Raw genomic sequence first — 26,546 nt, 5'->3', positions numbered from 1 at the left:
TATCTGGTGAAGTATTCCTGGTGATTTTTGCCATCAGCTCTTTGTCAAGCTTGTACTGTACATTGAACTGTTACCATTTTCTGCTTGTTCGTGTAGTTATGACAGAAAGAGATGCCTACAGGAATAGCTAAGCTTCAAGACTCATTTGTATGTATTATTCCTGGTTCCTTTGCTACTGTGGTGGAGTAGTAACCTGCTTCAGAGTCATAGAGAGCATTGCTGCTTCCTAGCGCTTTGATAACACTAATATGTTGACGTGTGACACATTTATAAGGGACGCCTGCCTACAACCTGTGCCGTCTCCCAGGGCTGTACAGCCCCCTCATAAACTGCAGTGTGTCGTGGCCCTGTGCTGTGTGTGCAAGTGAGAGGGATTGCAACACAACACAGGCCAATGTTCTCTCCGTAAATGAGCACGTTCTCATTCTTTATTTCTCCCTCAATCTTTTGCTCTCGCTTCTCCTCTCCCTCCCCTCACAGTGGCATTACCAGTCTGCTAGACGCCAAGGAGGTTGGCATGAAGATCTTTGAGGACTATGCCAACTCCTGGTACTGGATCTTAATGTAAGTCCGACACACGTGTGTCCTCATGCATTCATGCATGTATTTTTGTATGTGTATATGTTTTACAGTGGTCCTCACTCTTACACAACAGGTGTGTTTTGTGTTTCTAGAGGTCTGGTGATAACCATGGTGGTCAGTCTGGCCTTTATCCTGCTGCTGCGGTTCACAGCCGGAGTGCTCCTGTGGCTCATCATCTTCGGAGTCATCGCTGTGGTGGGCTACGGTTAGTAATGCAGTACGCTCTCCGTCACTGACCCAAAAGCTACTATAGCCTCACTAAAAGAGCACAATGCCATCTTTAGCCTGAGTACATTATCCACACTTCACCAGCCCATACTGTACTGAAGGTCAACATACCGCTACTGTATGTAGATTTGTGTGGGAGATCGTGTCCACAAGCTAAATGTAGCAGATGTACAGGTGCAGTATCTCAACGTGTCACATCTCTTTCTTCTCTGTCTCTCTCTCCTCTGTCTTTCTCAGGGATCTGGCACTGCTACTGGGAGTTCAGTACACTGAGAGGGAAGCCACACGGGGATGGTGACGTCACCATCTCTGACATCGGCTTTCAGACGGACTTCCGAGTTTACCTGCAGCTCAGTCAGACCTGGCTCATCTTCAGTGCGTGGCCATCCACTTCTCCCATCTATTGGTTTAGCACGGGAACTACTAGCCTAGCACAAGGCTGTCGACTCAGTTTTACTGTGTTTATCACAAGGTGCAGAGTCTCTTGGACTTGCTGTGAAGCAGTTGGGTGCGAAGCATGTCTGCTGGTTTTGCTTTTGCTTCTCAATCAGTAGATGAATTAGAGATGGGGAAACCATAGGATTTCCTGTTAACCGTATGCAACCTGATATTGCTTAAATGAATTGGGCAAACGCCAGGAGAGTCTCTGGTCTGAGGAATAGCACCTTTTTTCTTCTGCTTAATTGTTATAATTTGTATTGCAGTGATCTCCCTGTCGGTCATTGAGGCGGTCATCATAATAATCCTGATATTCCTGAGGAGGAGAGTACGCATCGCCATCGCTCTGCTGAAGGAGGGGAGCAGGTGAGTGGCAATCTTCTCAGGAGAGTGACCTCTGACCTTCTCTTGTTGTGTCACTTTGAATCGAACCCGTCTGTGTGCTCGGTGTGGGAAAATTAACCTAACTTTTAACTACCCCCCCCACTCCCCCACACACGTTCTCTCCATTCTCTTTCTCTCTCTCTCTCTCTTCTCCAGGGCCATTGGCTACATCATGTCCACTCTCTTCTACCCGATCATCACTTTTGTGCTGCTGGCCATCTGCATAGCGTACTGGGCGGTCACTGCTGTGTATCCTCTCTATATATTTACCAAGCCTCATCCTCACTGTGCTATGTGTACACTTTACATAGTTATCTTGACATGCAGTGTTACCTATTGTAGCTACGGGTGAAGCATTCTGAGCTATCACCCATGGAGTCATAGTGATTGGAATATACTTGACTGGAATTGAATTGAACCTAATAAAACTGCTGAGCCCTTAGTGGAAATCCCAATATTGATGGCTCATAGGCAGGTACAAATTGTGATGCTTGTTTCTGCTTCCATTCCTCTGTGTTGCCCTTTACTGGTTTTGCCCTCAGCTTCTTGGCGTCTTCAGGCGATGCTGTCTACAAGGTCATGTCGACGCCGGACAAATGCGTGTATGCCAACCTCACCTGTGATCCAGAGGTTTGTTTTTCTCTCGACTCTCTTCCTCTTTATCACATTGGTGTTATAGCTGTATTGAAAACTACTGTATGCTTATTGGCCTTGAAATCCTGAACAGGAGTACACATCATTCAGCTGTGAAATAGCTAGCCAGTGAGAACATCTGTGAGCTCTGGCTACATTTGGTCTTTCATGAAATGGCACCCTAGTCCCTGTTGTAGGGAAATCGAGAATGGGAGAAGGGTGCTGATGTATGCTCTGATCAGAGGGGAGTGCTCAATATAGGGAATTGGGTGGCATTTCCTTCTAACCGAATAACTTCCCCTATCTCTCCAGACCTTCAGTCAGACCAACGTGACCAAGGTGTGCCCTGGCTCCCAGTGCACCTTTGCCTTCTACGGCGGCGAGAGCCTCTACCACCGCTACATATTTGTGCTGCAGCTGTGTAACCTGCTGGTGTTCCTGTGGCTGGTCAACTTCACCATCGCCCTGGGACAGTGCACCCTGGCCGGGGCCTTCGCCTCCTACTACTGGGCCCTGAGGAAGCCCCAGGATATACCATCCTGTCCACTGTTCTCCTCCTTCAGTAGGGCTGTAAGGTAGGCTTGCTCAAATAATTTCACTCGACAGAAAACGCCCACGTTCATTGAATGGGGCGGCAGGTAGCCTAGCGGTTAGAGCGTCGGGCCAGTAACCGAATGGTTGCTGGATCGAATCCTCCGAGCTGTCGTCTTGCCCCTGAGCAAGGCAGTTAACCCACTGTTCCCGCGCACGCCGAAGACGTGGATGTCGATTAAGGCAGGCCCCCGCAACTCTCTGATTCAGAGGGGTTGGGTTAAATGCAGAAGGTCGTTCAACTGACTTTCCCTTTCTCAGTTATATGGGATTAGCACATAAGGAGGAGGGGGTTGAGTAATCCTAGTCCTGCACTAAAAAGCTATATTAATGGAGAGTCTCTATTAAGCATGCCTTCTAGTCCAGGACTACTCTTAATCTGTGTCCAGGAAACTGGCCCTAAGTGCGTTTAGGTGTTTAAGCCTATGATTTGAAGGGGGAAGTGAGTGTGTGTATGGTGGATGTGTACAGTGCATTCGGAAAGTATTCAGACCCCTTGACTCTTTTCACATTTTGATACATTACAGCCTTATTCTAAAAAAGGATGAAATAAAAAAAATTGTCCTCTATCAGTCTAAACACAGTATTCCATAATGACAAATCGAAAACATTTTTTTTTTCTTCATTTTGGCAAATGTATAACAAAAAAACACACCTTATTTACATAAGTATTCAGACCCTTTGCCTTTTGACTCGAAATTGAGCTCAAGTGCATCCTGTTTCCATTGATCATCCTTGAGATGTTTCTACAACTTGATTGGAGTCCACCTGTGGTAAATTCAATTGATATAGACAGGCACACACTTGAGCAAAAACCAAGCCATGAGGTTTAAGGAACTGTCCGTAGAGCTCCGAGACAGGATTTGTGTCGAGGCACAGATCTGGGGAAGGGTACCAAAACATGTCTGCAGAATTGAATGTCCCCAAGAACACATTGGCCTCCATCATTCTTCCAGAAGGACAACGATCTCTGCAGCACTCCACCAATCAGGCCTTTATGGTATAGTGGCCAGATGTAAGCCACTCCTCAGTAAAAGGCACATGACAGCCCGCTTAGAGTTTTCCAAAAGGCACCTAAAGGACAGACCATGAGAAACACGATTCTCTGGTCTGATGAAACCAAGATTGAAGGAGGAAACCTGGCACCATCTGGAGGACCCCTTGCACCATCCCTACGGTGAAGCATGGTGGTGCAGCATCATGCTGTGGGGATGTTTTTCACCTGCAGGGACTGGGAGACTAGTCAGGATCAAGGGAAAGGTGAATGAAGGAGGAGGGTGTTGGGAAGGTGCTCACCTTCCAACAGGACAACAACATTAAGCACATAGCCAAGGCAACACAGGAGTGGCTTCGGGACAAGTCTCTGAAGATCCTTGATTGGTCCAGCCAGAGCTCTGACTTGACCTCGATCTAACATATCTGGAGAGACCTTAAAATAGCTGTGTAGCGGTGCTCCCCATCCTGACAGAGCTTGAGAGGATCTCAAGAATGGGAGAAACTCCCCAAACACAGGTATGCCAAGCTTGTAGCCTCATACCCAAGAAGGCTCTAGGATGTAATTGCTGCCAAAGGTGCTTCAACAAAGTACTCAATAAAGGGTCTGAATACTTAGGTAAATGTGATATTTCAGTTTTTTAATTTGTAATATATTTGCAAACATTTCTAAAAAACCTGTTTTTGCTTTGTCATTATGGGGTATTGTGTATAAATTGATAAGGTGGGAAAAAAACAATTTAATACATTTTAGAATTAGGCTGTAATGTAATAAAATGTGGAAAAAGTCAAGGGTCTGAATACTTTCCGAATGTACTGTAAGCAAAATGTTTTCAACACACACACAAGCAGTTTGGTAATAGAGTGTATGGTATCTCTTCCAGGTACCACACAGGCTCTCTGGCGTTTGGCTCTCTGATTCTGGCTGTAGTGCAGATGTTCCGCATTGTTCTGGAGTATCTGGATCACAAACTCAAAGGTGGGTTTTGTGCTCATACTAAACCCACTGCCTTTTTTATATGTTTATATACAGTGGTGTACATTTATTTGATCATGGTCGTCATGTCTTTTCAGGTGCGCACAATGCTTTTGCCCGATTCCTGATTTGCTGTCTCAAATGCTGCTTCTGGTGCCTGGAGCATTTCATCAAGTTCATGAACAGGAACGCCTACATCATGGTGAGTTTGGGACGGTGCGAAGTTAAATCTCTTGTTTTCAGACATTTACTTTCGATACCATTCCTTCAAGAACAGCAGATCAGGCAGTTCTGATAACCATCTTGCGCAAACTGTTGGAATCATGAATACTTTCTCGCACCAGATCGCAATATATGGGAAGAACTTCTGCACCTCGGCTAAGGATGCTTTCTTCCTCCTGATGAGGAACGTAGTGAGGTAAGGCACTGTAAAGCTTGCTTTCCATTAGAATAGAGTGAGTCTGTCTATCATGGGGGTGACTGTCTGTCTCTGGGCTTCTCCAATGAGTTTCCTCTCCTCTGTAGGGTGGCAGTGCTGGACAAGGTGACAGACTTTCTGCTCTTCTTGGGAAAAGTGCTTATTTCAGGGAGTGTTGGTGAGTTCCCTGTCTTTCCCACACACTGGTGTACTAACTATGTCTAACCACTGTATGAGTCACGATACACAAAGGGAAGGAGTACTTTGAAACAGTGACACTGTGCATGCTGGAGTTCAGGCGTCTCTTTGAAAGGCACTATTTGTATTCTCGTTTTTAGTCGTTCATTTTTCTTTTGTTATTTCCCCCACCCCCCCAGGTGTTCTAGCATTCTTCTTCTTCACCCGTAAGATACCAGTTATTCAAGAAGAAGTACCATCACTAAATTACTACTGGGTCCCCCTGCTGGTAAGAAATATCATTACATCAAATGTAGTTTGGGTTAGCATTGCTTGTTGCTAAGTGTGTTCACGGACTTTAACTCTTCTCTCATTGACAGACGGTGATATTTGGATCCTACCTGATTGCCCATGGCTTCTTCAATGTCTATGCTATGTGTGTGGACACCTTATTCCTTTGTTTCTGTAAGTACACCATTCATCTCTTTAAATACAGCCCAGCCTGGGGGTGCAAAGGCCTTTTATATGATACAAAGACAGGGGTCTGTGTTGGTGAATTGAAAGGTTGTCCATGTCATATGACCCTATTAGAACGTTAGTGGTGGACCGTTTTCTTAAATAAGTCAGGCGAAGGGTTATTCTTGCGTTTTTTTAAATATTTTTTACACTGTAATTATTGTTTTACCAATTAAATTGTTTCTATCACGTGTTCTTACAGTGAAGAACTAGTGAAGACTATTAAATTATTTGAATTGTATGGAGACAGTGTTATTTGCATGTCCTCTGTCAAACCTTGCCTTGGCTGCACTCTAATCACTGAACTAGATGGTTATAATTCACTGGCCATTTTGGCTGACTTGAACCATCCTAAACTTTTCTCCTAATTAATTTTGCTGCTTGACTTTCTAAATCGTTTGGCTCTGTTAACTCCTTTCTCTCGTATTCTCTCTTTCTGCCTTCCTACCTACATGTTGTCTGCTCCTCTCCTCCTTCTCCTCTGTGGCAATGCTTCCTATCCCGTGGGGCCCGGTTAAGGTGAAGACCTGGAGAGGAACGACGGCTCGCCCCTCAAGCCCTTTTACATGTCCCCTCAATTGCACCGAATCCTCCGCAGAGAGCAGGGCTCCAAACTCTATGCTGCCTCCTGATAGGCCACCACGCTGAACATCTGCCTAGTGACAGGCCAGAACACTGACTCGCTGAAGGACTGGCCCATTCACCGTCTGTGTGGGAGTGTTTGTGGTCTGGAGCATACTAGAGCAGAGCCTAATGGTTGGGCTGGACTCCAGACTGGCCAGGACTGACCAGAGAGGCCTTGGCAGGACATGGCAGGGCCCAAGAGGGTGGTGTATGTGGGTGGGGGTTATGTCTATTCAACTTCCTCCCTCTTGCCGCCACCGCCGTTGATACTTCTGATACTTGCCTTTTTTCCTCTGTCGTGCTTCTGTCCCTTTCTTTCTCTGCCGTGCCGACACTGCTGATCTCTGCCTTACTTGGAGAGCGCTGCAGTAGCACAGTGGTGTGTGTGTGTGTGTGTGTGTGTGTGTGTGTGTGTGTGTGTGTGTGAGACAAGGGTGATATTGCCATTAGCCCAACACATAGCAAGAGGCACACATACTGCAAAAGGAGATCTCTGTATTTCGGATGCAATTGGTGTACTTTTTCAGATGGTCAAGACATTATGGAGTTGTGGGGTGGCACAGTACAAGGGCACCCCCTTCTGACACTACTGTGTTTGTGCAACGGTTATATGTACTGTCATGTAAGGTCACGTTTAAGGTGAAGTTGCCCTTAGACGCTGATCTTGGGTTGGTCTGTTTAGCATTTTCCTCACCAGTGGTTAAGGTTAGGATTGGGGGAGGTTTTACCCAACCTCAGAGCTGTTTTAGGCACTCGTGTGTGGAAAATAACTTCGAGGTGGCTTTTCTGTCAAGCATGATTGTTGTTTTGGCTGTTTATGCTTAACATTAGGTGAAGAGGCATTTTTGGTCCACCATATTTATTGACACTGTTACAGATACTTCTACAGAGTCCTGGGCACAAAGAACACTGCTCCAAACTTAACTTAACGTGTAATGCTACATAGATAAACCCGAACGCACCCACGAGTCTACAGAGTCGCAGACACTTGTAGGACGGTTTGGTTTAACAATCCTTGATATGCTGTAAGTGACAGATATAATGTTGACCAACGAAGGTTCAAGACTTCTTGTACACACGGATGCTGATGCTAAGAATGAGATTTGAATAGACCCTGACACGTTTCAGGAATTCCCGAATGCAGTTGCTAGTAAACGTGCCTAATTCTACCTGGGAGAAATGTTCCTCTTTGTTGGTTTTGTGGTTTTACATTCTAACGCCGAGAACCGTTTCTAAAAGAAATACCGTTTCTACAAGGATGTTAAAGCCATTTTTAGTCCTTTTATATGGAATAGTAGTGCTGTTTTTAATACTAGGTACTGTAACTCGCATCTGGTTTGGAGGGTTTTTAATGTTTTTGTACAGCGGCACTCTTTTGTATCGATGACTCCATTTTTTTGGGGGGGGTTGTTTTTGTGAAAGGTTCAATTATAGCACAACTCTTGGGTAATTGATATCTTAATTTGTATTAAACAGAGGGTTTATGAAATATTTACATTGACACTGGGTTTGTGGTATTGCACAGGATTTGGGGAAGACCTGTTGTCAAACAATGGTAATAAAAGATGGTTTGGTTGGGATCAAGTGGATTTTGTGAAACTGTGCTTTGAGAGTAAGTATGAAAAATGAGTTTGGCATTTTAAAATCGATTTGTAGGAATATGACTGTGTTAGAGAATGTTTAATGGTAGGTTAAGGGGTATGTAAACATAGTGTCTGTGGTATGTGACTGGCTGTGTGTTCCTGTCCTTAGTGGTGGATCTGGAGGTGAACAGCGGCTCTGCTGCCAGACCTTTCTACATGAGCAGCACCCTGAGACAAATTCTCGACAAGAAGAACAGCAAGAGGAGGAAAGACAAGCGAGAGCGGGGAAGATGAGAAGAGAGGAACGGATACAGGGTGACTGGAGGAGACCGAGGCAGGAGAGGTGATGACGATTTGGGGGGAAGGCACCGGTGCATGATGTAGAGATGGAAGACAAGACTATTCTAATCCTGGTCCATATTGTACCTGATACCATTATTATTATGCTTTTGGACATAATATGTGAATTGTCTTATCTTGCCTTACAGTACTTGGATGTACTAACAAACTTATCACCATGAATGCACAATGACAACAGTGCAGTTAGCTTAACTGTGGCCAAATCGTGCATTTAAAGGCAACTGCAAGTTCTTGGTTTTACCAATGTACTGTGAAGCACTTACTTGAGGGAACAGCGAAGTGTACATTTGTATAATAATATTTTGCACCACATGCTACCTGTCAGCAGGCCCGTGTCACTCTGTATGCAGGAACTCAAACCAGCCACAAGATGGCACTCTTTAAGGTGGACATCTTAAAGGTCCAGTACAGCGGTTTTTAATCGCGATATCAAATCATGTCTGGGTAACAATTTAGGTACATTACTGTGGTTTCAATTAAAGTGGTCAAAGAGAAACAAAGTAGCTTCTTAGCGAAAGAGCAACTTCTCAAGCAAGAATTATGCTAGGACTGTCTGGGACTGGTCTGAGTCGGGAGGGGGAAACCAGCTTTTATTGGCAGAGAGGTTAGGAACTCTCGTTCTTATTGGTCTGTTAGCTCATTTGTCACCTGGTGGTGTCACCAGGCAGGCCAAAACTCCATCCCACCAAAACGGGAAATTTAAATGTTGATTGCACTGGGCCTTTTAAGAAACCTCCCAAGAGGTTACACCAAGACAGCTGAGTGAAGGGCTGCTTGGGTTAATACTGTACATGAAATGTCCGTAGTTACCATGTATAATTATGCTCTTCAAGCTCCTTGGAGCACTAACTTTTATTTTCTCCTATTGAGAAAGCTATTTGCCATACATTGTCCATTGTGCTAATGTCTCGTTGTAGCAACCTTCTAACTTGTCCAATTGTAAGAATGTAATAGCCCTACAATTAGGTGCTTCAGTGAGTGCCAAAGAGCAACGGAAATCAGCAGGAATGCAGCGTCGAGGACCCTTACCTGTATGTATTGGATTCTAGCCACCGTTGACCATAAATCAGTGTTACAAATGATGTTTCCCTCTTGTATGCCATTCAAAGTTTTTGGTCTAAGGTCTTCGTCCCATTCCTTCTTTGTGCAGCAGCACTGTGGGGACAGATCATGTGCCATTACTACGTCTGTCCCATAGTGGCATCACTGCCAGTATCAGAGATGGAGCATCCTTTCCTACTGGTATACAGTACAGTAGCACATGCCCATACATGCACACGCCAATACCATTTTTGTTATTGAAATTCGACCTGTGTAAGGACACAACTTTATGATCGTGTAAATATGGAAGTAATGCACATCTGAGAATCATTTGAATGGATTACTACAGGCGCCTGTGTTTTCTTCTCTCCCTGTTATTGCCATGAAAGAACAGTCCCGCTTTAATGCAACGATGCCAATAAACTATCTATGCCTATACTATAGTATGTACAGTGCCTTCAGACAATATTCACAACCCTTGACTTCTTCCACATTTTGTTGTTACAAAGTGGGATTCAAATGGATTTAATTGTCATTTTTGTCAACGATCTACACTAAATAATCAGTAAGTGAAAGAAATTTTTGAGAGAATGCCAAGAGTGTGCAAAGCTGTCATCAAGGCAACGGGTGGCTACTTTGATATCAAATATAAAATATATCTTGTTTTGTTTTAACACTTTTTTTTGTGGTTACTACATGATTCCATATGTGTTATTTCATAGTTTTGACATCTTCACTATTATTCTACAATGTAGAAAATAGTCAAATAAAAGAAACTCTTGCATGAGTAGGTGTGTCCAAACTTTTGACTGGTCCTGTAAGTGAATTATTGCAGACAGGATGCATGTTTTGAAATATTTTTTTTATTCTGTACAGGCTTCCTTCTTTTCACTGTCATTTAGGTTAGTATTGTGGAGTAACTACGATTTTCTCCTATCACAGCCATTAAACTCTAACTGTTTTAAAGTCACCATTGGCCTCATGGTGAAATTCCTAGCGGTTTCCTTCCTCTCCGGCCACTGAGTTTGGAAGGTAGTCTGTATCTTTGTAGTGACTGGGTTTATTGATACACCACCCAAAGTGTAATGATTAATTGCACCATGCTAAAAGAGATATTCAATGTCTGTTTGTTTTTTTGTGTTTTTTTTTTTACATATCTACCAATAGTTGCCCTTCTATGCCTGGCATTGGAAAACCACCCTGGTCTTTGTGATTGAATCTGTGTTTTAAAATTCACTGCTCGACTGAGGGATCTTCAAGATAATTGAACGTTGGGGTACAGAGATGAGGTAGTCATTAAAGTACATTTTTACTCCTGAACTTTTTAGTTTTGCCATAAGGGGTTGAGTACTTATTGACTCAAGACATTTCAGCTTTTCATTTTTTATTAATTTGTAAAACCACAAGTGCACTTTGACATTATGGGGTATTGTGTGTAAGCCAATCAATTTGACATTCCGGCTTTAACACAACAAAATGTGGAAAAGGCTGTATCTTCTCTCCAATGGTAGATTCCTAACTTTGTTCAGTGATGTTTTTAAAAAAAATTATGTAAAGAATTTTGCATATCTATGCTTTATTTTATACAACAGTGAGTATGTATGAATGTTTGGACTGTATATAAGCATATTATTTAATAACAAGAATATTTGTTTGGGGTTTGCTTCTTTTTTTTCATTTTTTAAATAAATTGATGCTAATCAACCATTGGTGCCTTATTGAGTATATGGAGGGGCCTTCCATATGCCATGTATCAATCTCAAAATATGTCCATTACATTTATAACGTTGAGTCCATTTTCCCCGTTTAGCTCGGCTTCATTGTGGTTGTTGTTGTGAGTCGAAACTGGTCACTATTCTATAAAGTCATTTTGTCAATAGACATTTATTTTCTTAATCACATACAATAAATACATGAAACAACAATAATTTAAAATACTGATGTACAAATAATTCATTGTTTAAGATAAACTTCACAATGGTTTGTCAATGGCAGTCTAGTCCCCCCTTAGATAAAAGATCGGCATCAAACTGGCACTTTGCAATAAATACACAAAGCTCTGTACACACTACAGTTATCCAACTGATGTATAAAGTATGACACTATGGTTGTGATGCAACTCATATTTGTATTGTACAAAAAATAGTTTGTACGCACAAACGTGTTTACTCAACCATTGTACTTGTGTGTATAATTTTGGAAGTGAAAAAAAAACTGCTGTATCAACCGTTGGGACAAATGCATTGAACATCAATTATACAACTTAAGTGTGTATGGGGCCCCTTTCAGACAGATAAGGCTTCTAACATGACCCTTACTGACAAGTCACATGAAATGTTACACTTATTTAATTTGTTAAGAAGAAACCTACTAGGCTGAAGATCCCTGGTGGTGTGTGAGGCTCTGGCAAATTGTGTGTGCGTGTGTGTGTGTCTTGCTCAGGCGTGGGTCACAGGAAGGGAGGTCATGGCGTGGGGGGGCAGCAGGGGATGGAACAGCATAGACTGAGGGGAGTGCACTGTGGAGATAGAGGACAAGTGTGAGACACTAATAATACATCCATCACTACTTTATAGTGCACTACTCTGGTCTTATAGGGCACATAGAGCTCTGGTCAAAAGTAGGGGCACTATATAGGGAATATGGTGCCATTAGGGACGTATCCCATATTGAAAACAAATGTTTCGTCAAAGCCCTAATATCTCTTCTATTAAATCTGTTTCTATAATTTCAGAAAACCAGAACTAAAATCTTGAGTAATTGGGTCAGATACTCGACCCATTCCGAAACGTTAAGCTTGAAATCATTGCTAGAAATACCCCCTCCCACTTGAAGCACCACCATCACCCAATCCTGATACGTCCAAATAACCAGTGGCAGAAAACCAGAGCACCGGAGATACTGTCTCTTTTAAGTCATCGCAACCCACAGTCTATTGACAGACAACTTTAAATGATACCATTTATGTTCCAGTCTGTCCAGAAGAGATTACTGCTCCTATAACTCTATTTGACTGCTAAACACACTGCAGCCCAGAGATATACTCAATGTCTTTCTATATGGCTCTGGTGCAGCCTGTTGTATGTCCCAAATGGCACCCTATTCACTTTATAGGGCACTACATTTGACCAGGGCTGATAGGGCCAAAAAGTAGTGCATTATTATAAAGGGACTAGGGTGCCATTTGGGGTGCAAGCTATCTCGCGGGCTATCTCTCAGCTTACCATCGATGTAGGAGTGCAGCGCGGTGAGCATGGAGCCCTCTGGGGTGCCGTAGGCTGTGTACTGCAGCTCTTCTGGGGCCGGTGTGGGCTGGGAGTGGCGACCGGGCTGCAGGGAGGACAGGGGGGTGGCTGAGGAGTGGTTGGGGCTCACATGCTTCTTATGGCGCGCTCTGCAGTTCTGGAACCAAACCTGGATTGGATATAAGAAGTGCCATGTTTTAGTACTGGCATTCAATAGTGACACACTTAATTAACCCTCATACTTACTACCTACCGACTGGGTGTCATTTTAGGGTGGTTTGTTTAATTACTCAAATTTTTCATGACTGTCAATCAACTTGTTCTTAATAAATCCATATAATTGTTTAGCGTTTCTGTATCAATATGGACCTTTGGGGTAATTTTGACCCCAGCCAAAAGGACCGAATTCTGCATTTACACTCTTAGGGAAAAAAAGGGGCTAAGTAGAACCATACTGGATTCTTCGGTTTGTCTCCATAGGGGAACCCTTTTTGGTGCTGGGTAGAATCCTTTGCAGAGGGTTCTAAAACCCTATATGTAGGGTTCTTCAAATAACCCCCTTTATATGGTTCTACCTAGAACACTCTATGAAGGGTTCTAACAAGAACCCATTTACCTTTGGAGAGTTCTTCCTAGAACCCTCTATAAACGGTTCCACCAGCCTTATTAGCCTTTAAAATTGTATTATTTATGACAATACATTACATACTGTACTGTATGTCATAAGGCCTTTCTTTGAGGGCCTAGTTATACCCTAACGCAGAGGTGTTAGGAATCCCCTGGTTGACAGGCCACATCGGGCCTGCAAGTCACATTGTGCTGGCTTTCAAAGTGATGTGTAATTCCTATTGGAATCCAGCCAGAGTTAGGGTATCCAACAAGTGGATTTGTTAATCACCCACTTCACCCAAGGTAGGGAAGATTAGATAATTGAGGTAGTCTCAGTATTCAAACTGTAACAACCATCTCAGTAACTGGTGCAATAAATCAAATTACTAACAGATTGGATTAGTTTAGAAAACGGTATGTTATTTATCTTTGTGTAGCATTAAATTAATCAGCCAATCAATGTGCATGGAAAAACACAGCTATTACTTAAGCAATAAGGCTAAGGGCTGTTCTTATGTACGACGCAACACGGAGTGCAAGGACACAGCACTTAGCCGTGGTATATTGGCCATATATCACAAACCCATGACGTGCCTTATTGCTATTATAAACTGGTTACCAATATAATTAGAGCAGTAAAAATAAAACTGTTGTCATACCGATGTTATACGATCTGATAAACCCCAGCTTTCAGCCAATCAGCATGCAGGGCTTGAAACACCCAGTTTACAAAGTAAAAGAAGATCTCCCTGCAATAGAGCATGCTGGGAAATATAATTCATGGTTCTATGTGAAACCCTTCTTCCCTTCCAAACCTACCCTAACCACCGCGTTTAAACATGGAAAGAGGTCTGGGAATATGGATGAATATAAAAAGTGTAGTTATTCCCTCCGGAAGGCAATCAAACAAGAGAAAAGCCGGTATAGGGACAAAATGAAGTTGCAATTCAACGGCTTAGACACGAGACGTATGTGGCAGTGTCTACAGGAAATCACAGACTACAAAAATAAAACCAGCCACGTCACAGACACCGACGTCACGCTTCCAGACAAAATAAACACCTTCTTTGCCCACTTTGAGGACAATACAGTGCCATCGTCGCGGCCTGCTAACAAGAACTGTGCGTCCCTCCGTGGCCAACGTGAGTAAAACATTTAAACGTGTTAACCCTCGCAGGGCTGCTGGCCCAGACGGCCTCTCTAGCCGCGTCCACAGAGCATGCGCAGACCAGCTGGCTGGTGTGTTTACGGACATATTCAATCGCTCCCTATCCCAGTCTGCTGTCCCCACATGCTTCAAGATGGCAACCATTGTTCCTGTACCCAAGAAGGCAAAGATAACTGAATTAAATGACTACCGCCCCGTCGCACTCACTTCTGTCATCATGAAGTGCTTTGAGAGACTAGTCAAGGATCATATCACCTCCACCTTACCGGCCACCCTAGACCCACTTCAGTTTGCATACCGCACAACAGGTCCACAGACGATGCAATCGCCATCACACTGCACACTGCCCTATCCCATCTGGACAAAAGGAATACCTATGTAAGAATGCTGTTCATTGACTACAGCTCAGCATTCAACACCATAGTACCCTCCAAGCTCATCATCAAGCTGGAGGCCCTGTGCAATTGGGTCCTGGACATTCTGATGGGCCACCCCCAGGTGGTGAAAGTAGGAAACAACATCTCCACCACGCTGACCCTCAACACTGGGGCCTCACGAGGGTGTGTGCTCAGCCCCCTCCTGTACTCCCTGTTCACCCACGACTGCGTGACCACGCACGTCTCCAACTCAATCATCAAGTTTGCAGACGACACAACAGTAGTGGGCTTGATTACCAACAACGACGAGACAGCCTACAGGGAGCAGGAGAGGGCACTCGGAGTGTGGTGTCAGGAAAACAACCTCTCACTCAACGTCAACAAAACAAAGGAGATTATTGTGGACTTCAGGAACAGTAGAGGGAGCACCCCTCTATCCACATCGAAGGGACAGCAGTGGAGAAAGTGGGAAGTTTTAGGTTCCTCAGTATACATATCAACGACAAACTGAAATGGTCCACCCACACAGACAGTGTGGTGAAGAAGGCGCAACAGCGCCTCTTCAACCTCAGGACGCTGAAGAAATTTGGCTTATCACCCAAAACCCTCCACAATCGAGAGCATCCTGTCGGGCTGTATCACAGCCTGGTATGGCAACTGCTCTGCCCTCAACCGCAAGGCTCTCCAGAGGGTGGTGTGGTCTGCAAAACGCATCACCGGGGGCAAACTACCTGCCTTCCATGACACCTACAGTACCCGATGTCACAGGAAGGACAAAAATATCATCAAAGACAACAACCACCCGAACCGCTGGCTGTTCACCCCACTACCATCATGAAGGCGAGGTCAGTACAGGTGCATCAAAGCTGGGACCGAGAGACTGAAAAACAGCTTCTATCTCAAGGCCATCAGAGTGCTAAACAGTAACACTAACACTAACACTAACTCAGAGAGGCTGCTGCCTACATGGAGACCCAATCACTGGTCACTTTAACAAATTGATCACTAGTCACTTCAAACAAAGCAACTTTAAATATGGTCACTTTAACAAATTGATCACTAGTCACTTCAAACAATGCAACTTTAAATAATGCCAATTTAATAATGTTTACATATCTTAATGTTTACATTACATTTACATATCTTAATGTTTACATATCACATGTATATACAGTGGGGCAAAAAAGTATTTAGTCAGCCACCAATTGTGCAAGTTCTCCCACTTAAAAAGATGAGAGAGGCCTGTAATTTTCATCATAGGTACACTTCAACTATGACAGACAAAATGAGAAAAAAAATCCAGAAAATCACATTGTAGGATTTTTTGTGAATTTATTTGCACATTTATTTGCACATTATGCTGCTGCTCCAGTTTCAACTGTTCTGCCTGTGATTATTATTATTTGACCATGCTGGTCATTTATGAACATTTGAACATCTTGGCCATGTTCTGTTATAATCTCCACCTGGCACAGCCAGAAGAGGACTGGCCACCCCACATAGCCTGGCTCCTCTCTAGGTTACTTCCTAGGTTCCGGCCTTTCTAGGGAGTTTTTCCTAGCCACCGTGCTTCTACACCTGCATTGCTTGCTGTTTGGGGTTTTAGGCTGGGTTTCTGTACAGCACTTTGAGATATCAGCTGATTTGATTTGATTAAAATGTATTAAATACAAATAAAAATCCTCATCAATCTACACACAATACCCCATAATGTTTTTTAGAAATGTTAGAAAATGTATTACAATTAAAATACAGAAATACCTTGTTTACATAAGTTTTCAGACCCTTTGCTATGAGACTCGAAATTAAGCTCAGGTGCATCCTGTTTCCATTGATCATCCTTGAGATGTTTCTACAACTTGATTTGAGTCCACCTGTGGTAAATTCAATTGATTGGACATGATTTGGAAAGGCACACACCTGTCTATATAAGGTCCTACAGTTGACAGCGCACGTCAGCGCAAAAACCAAGCCATGAGGTCGAAGGAATTGTCCATAGACCTCAGAGACAGGATTGTGTCGAGGCACAGATCTGAGGAAGGGTACGAAAAAGTTTCTGCAGCATTGAAGGTCCCCAAGAACACAGTGGTCTCCTTCATTCTTAAATTGAAGTTTGGAACCACCAAGACTCTTCCTACAGCTGGCCAACCAGCCAAACTGAGCAATCGAGGGAGAAGGGCCTTCGTCAGTCGAGGTGACCAAGAACCCGATGGTCATTCTGACAGAGCTCCAGAGTTCCTCTGTGGAGATGGGAGAACCTTCAAGAAGGACAACCATCTCTGCAGCACTCCACCAATCAGACCTTTATGTTAGAGTCGCAAATGGATGCCCCTCCTCAGTAAAGGCACATGACAGCCCGCTTGGAGTTTGCCAAAAGGCACCTAAAGGACTCTCAGACCATGAGGAACCAGATTCTCTGGTCTGATCAATGCAGGATTGAACTCTTTGGCCTGAATGCCAAGCGTCACGTCTGGAGGAAACCCGGCACCATCCCTACGGTGAAGCATGGAGGTGGCAGCATCATGCTGCGGAGATGTTTTTCAGAGGTAGGGACTGGGACACCAGTCGTGATTGAGGGAAAGATGAACGGAGCAAAATACAGAGAGATTCTTGATGAAAACCTTCTCCAGAGCACTCAGGACCTCAGACTGGGTCGAAGATTCACCTTTCAACAGGACAACGACCCTAAGCACACAGCCAAGACAACGCAAGAGTGGCTTCGGGACAAGTCTCTGAATGTCCTTGAGTGGCCCAGCCAGAGCCCGGAATTGAACCCGATCGAACATCTATGGAGAGACCTGAAAATAGCTGTGCAGCGACACTCCACATCCAACCTGACAGAGCTTGAGAGGATCTGCAGAGAAGAATGTGAGAAACTCCCCAAATACAGGTGTGCCAAGCTTGTAGCGTCATACCCAAGAAGACTCGAGGCTGTAATCGCTGCCAAAGGTTCTTCAACAAAGTACTGAGTAAAGGGTCTGAATACTTTTGTGAAGGTGTTATTTCAGTTTTTTTACCATTTTTATAAATTTGCAAATATTTCTAAACCTGATTTTGCTTTCTCATTATGGGGAATTGTGTATAGATTGATGAGGGGGGAAATTATTTCATCAATTTTAGAATAAGGCTAAAATGTAACAAAATGTGGAAAAAGTCAAGGGGTCTGAATACTTTCCGAATGCACTGTACATAGTGCTGTATTGGTGTTTACTCTCTGGAAAAAAAGTTATTATTTGGGAAACGTTATATAAATACCAGACTTCCTATAATATTGTCCAATATTCTATATGTACAACTTGTTATGGTATTTGGGTTGCTGTAACATTTGGTTTGAAGTGACTTTTAGGATTTGGGCATGCTTTTTGAAGCATCCTGCCAAAGGTACTACCACTCCCATTGTTTTACTATCAGTGATGCTAATGCTGGCTGTGGGGTAAGTACTTAAAGAAAACTATGCCATATTCATGGTCCTTGTCGCTCAGGATCAATGTATGAATAAATGTTTGTCAATAAAATGAAGTATATTTCGAATTTTGGGGTTGTTTTTACCACATAAATATGACGTAATTAGTATTTACTTAAAAATTCTAAAAACAAAATGATACTACAATGAACTGATGCTAAATCAGATTTTTATTTTGTACTGACAGTGCCTTCGGGAAGTATTCACACCCCTTGACCTTTTCCACATTTTGTTGTGTTACAGCCTGAATTTAAAATGGATCAAATTGAGATGTGTTGTTACTGGCCTACACAGAATACCCCATAGTGTCAAAGTTGAATTATGTTTTTCAAAATTTGTACAAATTAATAAAAAATTAAAAGCTAAAAAGTCAATAAGTATTCAAACCCTTTGTTATGGCAAGCCTAATATGTTCAGGAGTAAAGATTTGCTTAATGTTTCACATAATAAGTTGGACTCACTCTGTATGCAAGAATAGTGTTTAACATACTTTTTTTTAAATGACTACCTCATCTCTGTACCCCCACACATACGATTATCTTTAAGGTCCATCAGTCGAGCAGTGAATTTCAAACACAGATTCAATCACATAGACCAGGGAGGTTTTCCAATGCATCGCAGAAGGGCACCTATTGGTAGATCTGTAAACGTTTTAAAAAGCAGACACTGAATATCCCTTTGAGCATGGTAAAGTTATTCATTACACTTTGGATGGTGTATCAATATACCCAGTCACTACAAAGATACAGGTATCCTTCCTAACTCAGTTGCCAGAGAGGAAGGAAAACGCTCAGGGATTTCACCATGAGGCCAATGGTGACTTTAAGACAGTTACAGAGTCTTTCAGGATAAAAAAGAAATGGAAACGGAGCTAAGGACCTGGTTCAGTCTGCTTTCCACCAGACACCTTTCAGCAGGACAATAACCTAAAAAACCAGGCCAAATCTACACTGGAGTTACTTACCAAAAAGACAGTGAATTATTATATATTAAGTGGCCGAGTTACAGTTTTGACTTAAATCGGCTTGAAAATATATGTCAAGATCTGAAAATCATTTTCTAGCAATGATCAACAACCAATTTGACAGAGCTTGAAGAATTTTGAACAGAATGAAGGGCAAATGTTGCACAATTCAGGTGTGGAAAGCTCTTAGAAACTTACCCAGAAAGACTCACAGCTCTAATCGCTGCCAAAGGTGATTCTAAACATGTATTGACTCAGGGGGTTGAATACTTATCTAATCAATATAAATTAGTGTTTTATGTTTCATGAATTGTTTACAGACATTTGAATTTTTCATCCACTTTGACATTAGAGGGTAGGCACTGTATGTGGATTGTATATATGACATTAGAGAGTATTTTGTGTATATTCAGTATTTTGTGTAAGTGTATATATATATATATATATATATATTTAATATTTCCAAAGTACAATCCACATACAGTGCCTTCAGAAAGTATTCACACTCCTTTACTTTTTCAACATTTTGTAGTGTTACAAAGTGGGATTACAATTTATTTAATTGTCATTTTTTTGTCAACGATCTACACAAAATACTCTCTAATGTCAAAGTGGTAGAAAATATTATATATATATATATTTCCAAAGTACAATCCACATACAGTGCCTTCAGCAAGTATTCACACCCCTTTACTTTTTCAACATTGTGTTGTGTGGGATTAAAATTGATTTAATTGTAATGTTTTTCCTTTTAAAATGATAAACTTGGATTAGCTAACACAACATGCCATTGGAACACAGGAGTGATGGTTGCTGGTAATGGGCCTCTGTACGCCTATGTAGATATTCCATTAAAAATCTGCCGTTTCCAGCTACAATAGTCATTTACAACATGAACAATGTCTACACTGTATTTCTGATCAATTTGATGTTATTTTAATGGACAAAATATTAGCTTTTCTTAAAAAAAATAAGGACATTTCTAAGTGACCCCAAACTTTTGAACTGTAGTGTATATATTATGTATTCTTTTTTGGTTTTAACAAAATATGCTAATTAACTGTACTTTTACTAAACAGTCTGTTTTCATAAAAACATTTATTGCTGATTTTTACATGTCTAATGGTGTTTCTTATTGGGTCAAAATGACCCCAGTTGGTAATCCATTTATGTAAAATATGTTGGTAGTATGAGGGTTAAAGGGGAAATCTGAAATCCAAACAACAACAAAGCTGCCACCCCACCACTTGTTTTGGTAAACAAATGTACCAATCCCAGAATGTTGTTTTTGAGGAAATTTCGGGAAACGCAGAAGGTTGTTTTTCGTAGGTTGTTTTTCAATGTAACAAATCCTCAAAAATATTACAAATGAACTGCAGAAATTCAGTCATATCCTATGCTGATTAAGGCATGCGTTGATTAGAACTGTGTATGAATATATAACCTGTATGACTCTCCTACTCAGGCCTGTCTGCTCTGCCAGCTTCTGCAGGGTCTGGGCATCTGGGTTGTTGTCCTGGGCAAACTGGGCCTGCATCACCTGGAGGGGTCATAAGGTCTAAAAAGGTCAATCACATGTGGTCATCCATTGTTCCTCACTTGGCCTGAACCCATTGACTGGGAACAGTCAGACACTATTGGCAATTAATGCTTGCCAAGCAGAATGTATGCTCCCATTAAGATTTGAAATCTCAATAGAACAAACCTGTGGCATTAATCCATATTGAACCAAAATTCAATATCCAGCTATCTCACAATGCTATGTAATATATATTGTGGCTATGTTTGAGAGAGATTGACAGTACGGTGATACTCACCTGTAATTGGTCAGCGGTGAAGCTGGTGCGCGCTCTTTTCGACGGCTTGGGCTGATTCACTTCCTGTTCTGTTGGCATCGCCCCCTCTAGGTTCACACCACTTCCTGATTAGAGATGATGGATCTTCTTAATTAATGAGCTCATAATCATGATACTCGACATGGCAAGCATAAGACAATAATATTAAAGCTTATCTTGTTTATTGACATCTATACACCAAATGGCTTCTTATCTGAGAAATGGGAAGTTACTTTTGTTCCCTATCAGAGACAATAGGCAGTTTTTATTTTATTTTAAATCAATTGACAATCTAATTTAGGCTGTTTTATTATAAATGTCAAGGGGCTTTATCTTTTGGTTGATGTATTTTACAGTATAGTAAAGGAAAACAGATATATGATCAATTTGACCAGAAATTATGAATCAAAGACAATGCATTAATCATATTATTATTTCCTCAGTGGTTCCAGAACGTATTAACAAACATAATACAATATACATTACTGGTGCTCCGGGCACCACATTAAGCATTGGTTTATTCAGGAACAGGTGGAAATATCAGATATTTAAGTAAGAAACACTTTGAACATCATATATTTTGTTATTACTACTTATTTAGACTCCGCCTGACCTATGTTGATAATAAATAAACATTAGTACATGTTTGAATTGACAAAGATTGCTGCTTTTCATAATGGTTATTCGATTTATTTTCCATCGTATTTCAGGTCGCTATACCCGCATAAGTTGTTCTAATATTTGTATTCCTCTGCTGCAGAATGCTCACCTTTCTCCACGGCGCGTTTCAGGTTGTCCAGCATACAGTCGTAGTGGACACGACACAGCACCTTCTCCTCCACCAGGGCAAACTCTTCCCCCGTGGACAGCTGCCTCTTACAGGAGAAACAGGCGAAACACGCCAGGTGGTACACGTTGCCCTTCGCCCGGCGGACCCAGTCTGTAGAGTGGATATTTCGACCGCAGCATGCGCACCATGTTCCATATCTTCTGTAATAAATAGTCTACAGGTTTTAATAGTCAGGCAAATACTCGCCATTTCAGTTAGATGGTGGTTTAGTCGTGGAATAAAATGCTAAATCAAATAAAAGAACATCATAAATAGCATATTGACTTATTCCCCCCCCCCCTCTCCGCTGTAACTATTCCCAAGGTCGTTGCTGTAAATGAGAATGTGTTCTCAGTCAATTTACATGGTAAATTAAGGGTAAAATATATATGTTTTAAATGTAGCCGCAACATGCTATCCAATCTTGTAAATAACATGCTACAAACAAATTATGATAATATGTTTATTTATTGATGTATTATTTAGGCCAAATACGATGATGTGAACACGCATAGAAATGCCTTATATTCAAAACAAAAAAACTCGATTGTATCGTTTATGTATTCAAGAACAATTTCAAATACCTAAAGTAGTCCAATTTGCAAAAGACCTCTTTTTCTTTGATGTAACAACTTGTATGACTGCCAAGCGATGTTTGGCACACGCTACAGGAGAGACAACGCACATGCCAGCACAAGTCGTTAACCTATGAAAAAAAAACATACAGTAATGAAATATCAAGAATATTCTTACGTTATTTAGTAGTAGGCTAATGCTAATAGAAGAAGTGACTATTGTTGTACAGTAAGTCGACTAAAATCAATACAAAAAGGTACAAGCTATGCACGAAAATGACCACCACAAGAAAATGTGAAACGTTGCAACAAGATGCAATCACAAATGTTACCTTCAGCAAGTATTTATCCAAAATGTCCTCACTGCAACTTGCACACACAGTTCTACCCAACAGAGGTGCAGACACCATCGCCTGTAGCGACGGGGAGGATGAGCCGAGGGAGCAGGAATCGTCACCCAAAACTTCCACCGGTGTGCCCTGAATAGAACAACATACCGCGGTTAAGACGCAGGTTCTGCGGAATATTACTTTATACACCTGCTAACAAAAACGTTGGCGCAAATTACGCATTAGTGCCAGTTACTAATGCGGGAATTAGACGTCTCAGGTTATCCGGTTCATTCCAATTATTATTATTATTTGCTAAATTACTTTTTTTTTTACATTATTTTGACAGGCTCATGCGATTGAAACAAAACAAACAAACAAACATATCTACCTTTATAACTTAAAAATAATCGCATGTGAGTAGCCTAGTGCATGGTGAATTTGTAAGCAAAACATATGTTTTAGTTTTCAAATTATTAATTAGATCAAATTAGGAAATTTTACCATTCGAATTTCTCTCCTGCCCTCTCTCCACCTACTGACCTCTACGTCGCCTTTGCAATCTTCACACATGACTACAAGCTATAGGAACAGGGGATTTTGGTCTGTCACACTCAGCGACTTTTAAAAAAACCTCCCCAAGCTACATCCCATAACTATCATCCTCTTCACCTTTTAACATGACAACCCCAGCGATTATCAAAATTACATTTAAAAAGGGAAGGATAGCCATTACTTAAACAAAAAAAAACAGGCGACACTTGAGGTAATAGTTATCAAATGTGCATTATGCTCTTGAGATTTGCATTTGGGGATTTTGAACTGCTTAGCACATCGCTTGACTCCCCAAACGTATCAATTTCGCATGTCAATCAAAACCAGCGCGAGGTAGACAAGGAAAGGGAATTGATTTATTTAATAACACCAATTAATTTTGACACAAACGTTTGCCTGGGACAACCTAAAGGTGAAGAGGTCTCATTAACTACTTGAGTCGTCTTAATTGCTGAATATTTAGGAAGTGAAAACACTGAACCTGCCGCTATATAAGACGGACAATATAATGTTGACAGGTATAATTGGCAAAGTAATTTCAAGCAATTCTATTTCAACCCCTTTTGTTGTCATTTTGCGCACTTTTTTTTACAATACACCTATAGCTATATCTTTGCAGGCTGCGGTGAAAGGATGGCCCAATTCTTGTTCCGATGAAAGCAGAATCTGTGACGCATCCTTTTCTTTTTTAAGTAGGTTAGTCCTAGGCTAGAAAATCAGAACTTACCCCATCGTTGGAAACGTTTTCATTCTCGTCAACAACATTGCAACATTCTAATTTCTGTTCACTTTTCCAGTGCATTTAAAATGTAATTGTCGGTAGTGCGCTAAACAACCCAACAGCAACTTCCTGACAGTTTCAAATGTCAATATCCCTTTCAAGAGTTGTTAAATTTGTGGTAAGAGTATTCCTTTTGTCTCCTTCGACTCCGAGAATAGCCTACTTATAGATTTAGCCTATACCAACCCAGGAGGTTTTGTTTTCTTGAGGGAGGGACATAATTCATATTTCCCTGTCTGCTTTGGCCGCGCCTACTGTCAAATATTCACTATCGTTTAAAAAAAAAATATAGGCCTACTGTATAAGCCTAGGAGGAGGAAAATGCCATTCAATGGCATATAATTAACCCCAATTGAGTATTCTCATTGGTGCCATTGTTTTTGAGTATTTGATAGCCTATGTAAAGGCATGTAAGTGTATGCCCAAGTGGTTATTTCAAATTAAATCACTTTCGATTCAAATTCGTTCTTATGAAACGGCACAGATGTCACTTAGTTCCAGCCTGTATCTCGTGTTTCATAACAAATGCTTTATGACAAAATCGCACAAGATATTGAAATAGTAATTCTACACGAAGCTTGCTAGAGTGTTGAGTGATGTTTCATAGTCAATGCTCGTTTTACTATCAAATTCAACATTATACCATCAGATTGTGAAGAATTGTCATCTCAATTTACCCTCAAGTTCTTTTCAGCTCAACCTCTCTCAACCTCTATATTTGTATTTTGTCGTGATGAATGAGAGTTATAGCCTGTCTGTTGTGCCATCATGCCACTCGTTGCCATTCCAGGACAAGGAGTTGACAGGATAGCACATGTCCGGTACTAGGAAGTTTTACCTAATTGTCATATACTGTATTACCTTCAGTGAAATTCATTTGTCCTCTTATGTCGCTTTTATGACACACCCAAGGCTGGAAACATGCTGAAGTCGGTTAGAATGTCATGGTTTTTTCCAGGGTGTTATTTTCCATTCATTTTATTGATCGTAAGTATTTATTTTCATCGTAAAACGATTATTCATTCATTGATTAAATTAACGATTAGGCGGTTCACTTTATTGGTTTTTGTCGGTGAGTCCCTTAGGTTTTGATAATAAACCACATGCAAAATAAAAATCTCCATTGCACTTGAATTGAATTGACTGTCTCCATAGAAGTCCATTGAGCCAGCTCACATGCTCTCAAAATGCAAACTCCTTCAGATGAGGACAGTGTTTCTGCATTACTGAGAGGTGGCTATTGGAAAAAATGTTTTATGACTATTACCATCCTTCCTAAATCAGCATGCAAATCATCAACATATCCATCTCATCTTATGATATGGGGCTATTCATTAAATGTTACTATCATACAAGACTCACTACCAATTTTTATTTCACCTCAAATTGACCGGATTGAGCATTTGTCAGTGATGATGATAACAATACATGTGAGATGAGGGGAAGGGGTGGGAGTGAGGAAAATGAATTCTGTAAATATCTGCCTTGCAAGCAGATACACACATGCAGTGTTTTGCATTCTCATTCTCTCTCTCTCTCTCTCTCTCTCTCTCTCTCTCTCTCACACACACACACACATACTCGAAAAAAAACATGCACGCACACACATGCACCTACGCACGCTTTCGCTCTCACACAAGGAGAAAGGAGACCTGCAGTGGTGTGAGCAATGTGCCTTATCATTCCATCTAAGTTCCGCTGCAGTGGTGGATAAAAAGGCCTAGCGTGCTTCCATCGAGATGCGTCCTGTTTCGCCTTCTGGAGATGAATACTCTCCTAATCAGAAGATTCATCTCAAGCATGGCGCATTGTAGCAGACAAACACTTTTGGGGGTGGCATGAAAATAGCGGCCTGGGGCAAATGCAATGTGTGTCCTGCACCCCTGGACATGCACCACCAAAATTCCCATGGCTAGGAGTGCCTAATAGAATCCTCTCAGATATCTAAACACAGAACCAAACCAATAACATTGACTTCTTTACCTGCGTCACATCACATTACAAAATCAATATCAATAGGATATTTAACTGATTTCAAGTGTTGCATGTGTAAGGTTTGTACCAGGAACTAAAAGTTCTAGACATTTGCATGGCTGAGTGAATCCCCAAATGTATCGCATGATGCGGACCAGACAAAACATGAGAGATAAGAGAGAGGGTAGAAGTGCCTCCTCTATCAACATGCCAAGGAACTGTTTTTTTTTTTTTTTTGGGGGGTTCCAGCTTTTGTCTTGCCATCACTGCCTTACTGTCGTGGGTGAGCTCTGGCGAG

The 26,546-nt window shown here is 41.7% G+C and overlaps 2 protein-coding genes across 6 annotated transcripts in view; one reads left to right on the top strand and one right to left on the bottom strand.

The window, feature by feature from the left end:
• LOC112250654 (choline transporter-like protein 5-B) overlaps positions 1 to 10,232 on the top strand; it is a 50,650-nt gene extending 40,418 nt beyond the window's left edge. For 3 of the 5 annotated variants that reach the window (XM_024420989.2, XM_024420988.2, XM_024420986.2), the window contains 14 exons: positions 481 to 564; positions 675 to 787; positions 1,048 to 1,185; positions 1,515 to 1,614; positions 1,789 to 1,881; positions 2,175 to 2,262; positions 2,578 to 2,840; positions 4,734 to 4,828; positions 4,924 to 5,027; positions 5,170 to 5,243; positions 5,351 to 5,421; positions 5,621 to 5,709; positions 5,801 to 5,885; positions 8,313 to 10,227. In XM_024420989.2, coding sequence (XP_024276757.1) covers positions 481 to 564; positions 675 to 787; positions 1,048 to 1,185; positions 1,515 to 1,614; positions 1,789 to 1,881; positions 2,175 to 2,262; positions 2,578 to 2,840; positions 4,734 to 4,828; positions 4,924 to 5,027; positions 5,170 to 5,243; positions 5,351 to 5,421; positions 5,621 to 5,709; positions 5,801 to 5,885; positions 8,313 to 8,437 — 1,522 coding nt within the window. In that variant the 3' untranslated portion in view covers positions 8,438 to 10,227. Of the gene's footprint in view, positions 1 to 480; positions 565 to 674; positions 788 to 1,047; positions 1,186 to 1,514; positions 1,615 to 1,788; positions 1,882 to 2,174; positions 2,263 to 2,577; positions 2,841 to 4,733; positions 4,829 to 4,923; positions 5,028 to 5,169; positions 5,244 to 5,350; positions 5,422 to 5,620; positions 5,710 to 5,800; positions 5,886 to 6,455 lie in introns of all 5 variants that reach the window. The other 2 variants (XM_024420987.2, XM_024420990.2) reach the window with 1 other exon arrangement.
• A 1,319-nt stretch (positions 10,233 to 11,551) lies between these two features.
• On the bottom strand, positions 11,552 to 24,421 carry LOC112251780 (LIM/homeobox protein Lhx8). The gene is made up of 8 exons (XM_024422720.2): positions 24,221 to 24,421; positions 22,942 to 23,088; positions 22,619 to 22,740; positions 21,975 to 22,195; positions 21,188 to 21,291; positions 20,815 to 20,910; positions 12,769 to 12,958; positions 11,552 to 12,062 (listed from the first exon to the last, which is right to left on the bottom strand). Exons 1-8 carry the CDS (start codon positions 24,293 to 24,295, stop codon positions 11,983 to 11,985), a joined length of 1,035 nt encoding a protein of 344 aa, XP_024278488.1. The 5' UTR covers positions 24,296 to 24,421; the 3' UTR covers positions 11,552 to 11,982.
• Positions 24,422 to 26,546: the final 2,125 nt, after the last annotated feature.

The sequence above is a fragment of the Oncorhynchus tshawytscha genome, linkage group LG05, assembly GCF_018296145.1.
Source record: "Oncorhynchus tshawytscha isolate Ot180627B linkage group LG05, Otsh_v2.0, whole genome shotgun sequence".
Lineage (NCBI taxonomy): Eukaryota > Metazoa > Chordata > Actinopteri > Salmoniformes > Salmonidae > Oncorhynchus > Oncorhynchus tshawytscha.
This window is presented reverse-complemented; position numbering and strand designations above follow the sequence as displayed.

Coding starts and splice junctions, on each gene's coding strand:
- LOC112251780 (XM_024422720.2), bottom strand. CDS start 24,295: ATGCACTGGAAAAGTGAACAGAAATTAGAATGTTGCAATGTTGTTGAC. Junction 22,741..22,941: donor TGGATAAATACTTGCTGAAG/GTAACATTTGTG, acceptor TTTTTTTCATAG/GTTAACGACTTGTGCTGGCA. Junction 22,196..22,618: donor TGCAAATTGGACTACTTTAG/GTATTTGAAATT, acceptor TATTTATTACAG/AAGATATGGAACATGGTGCG.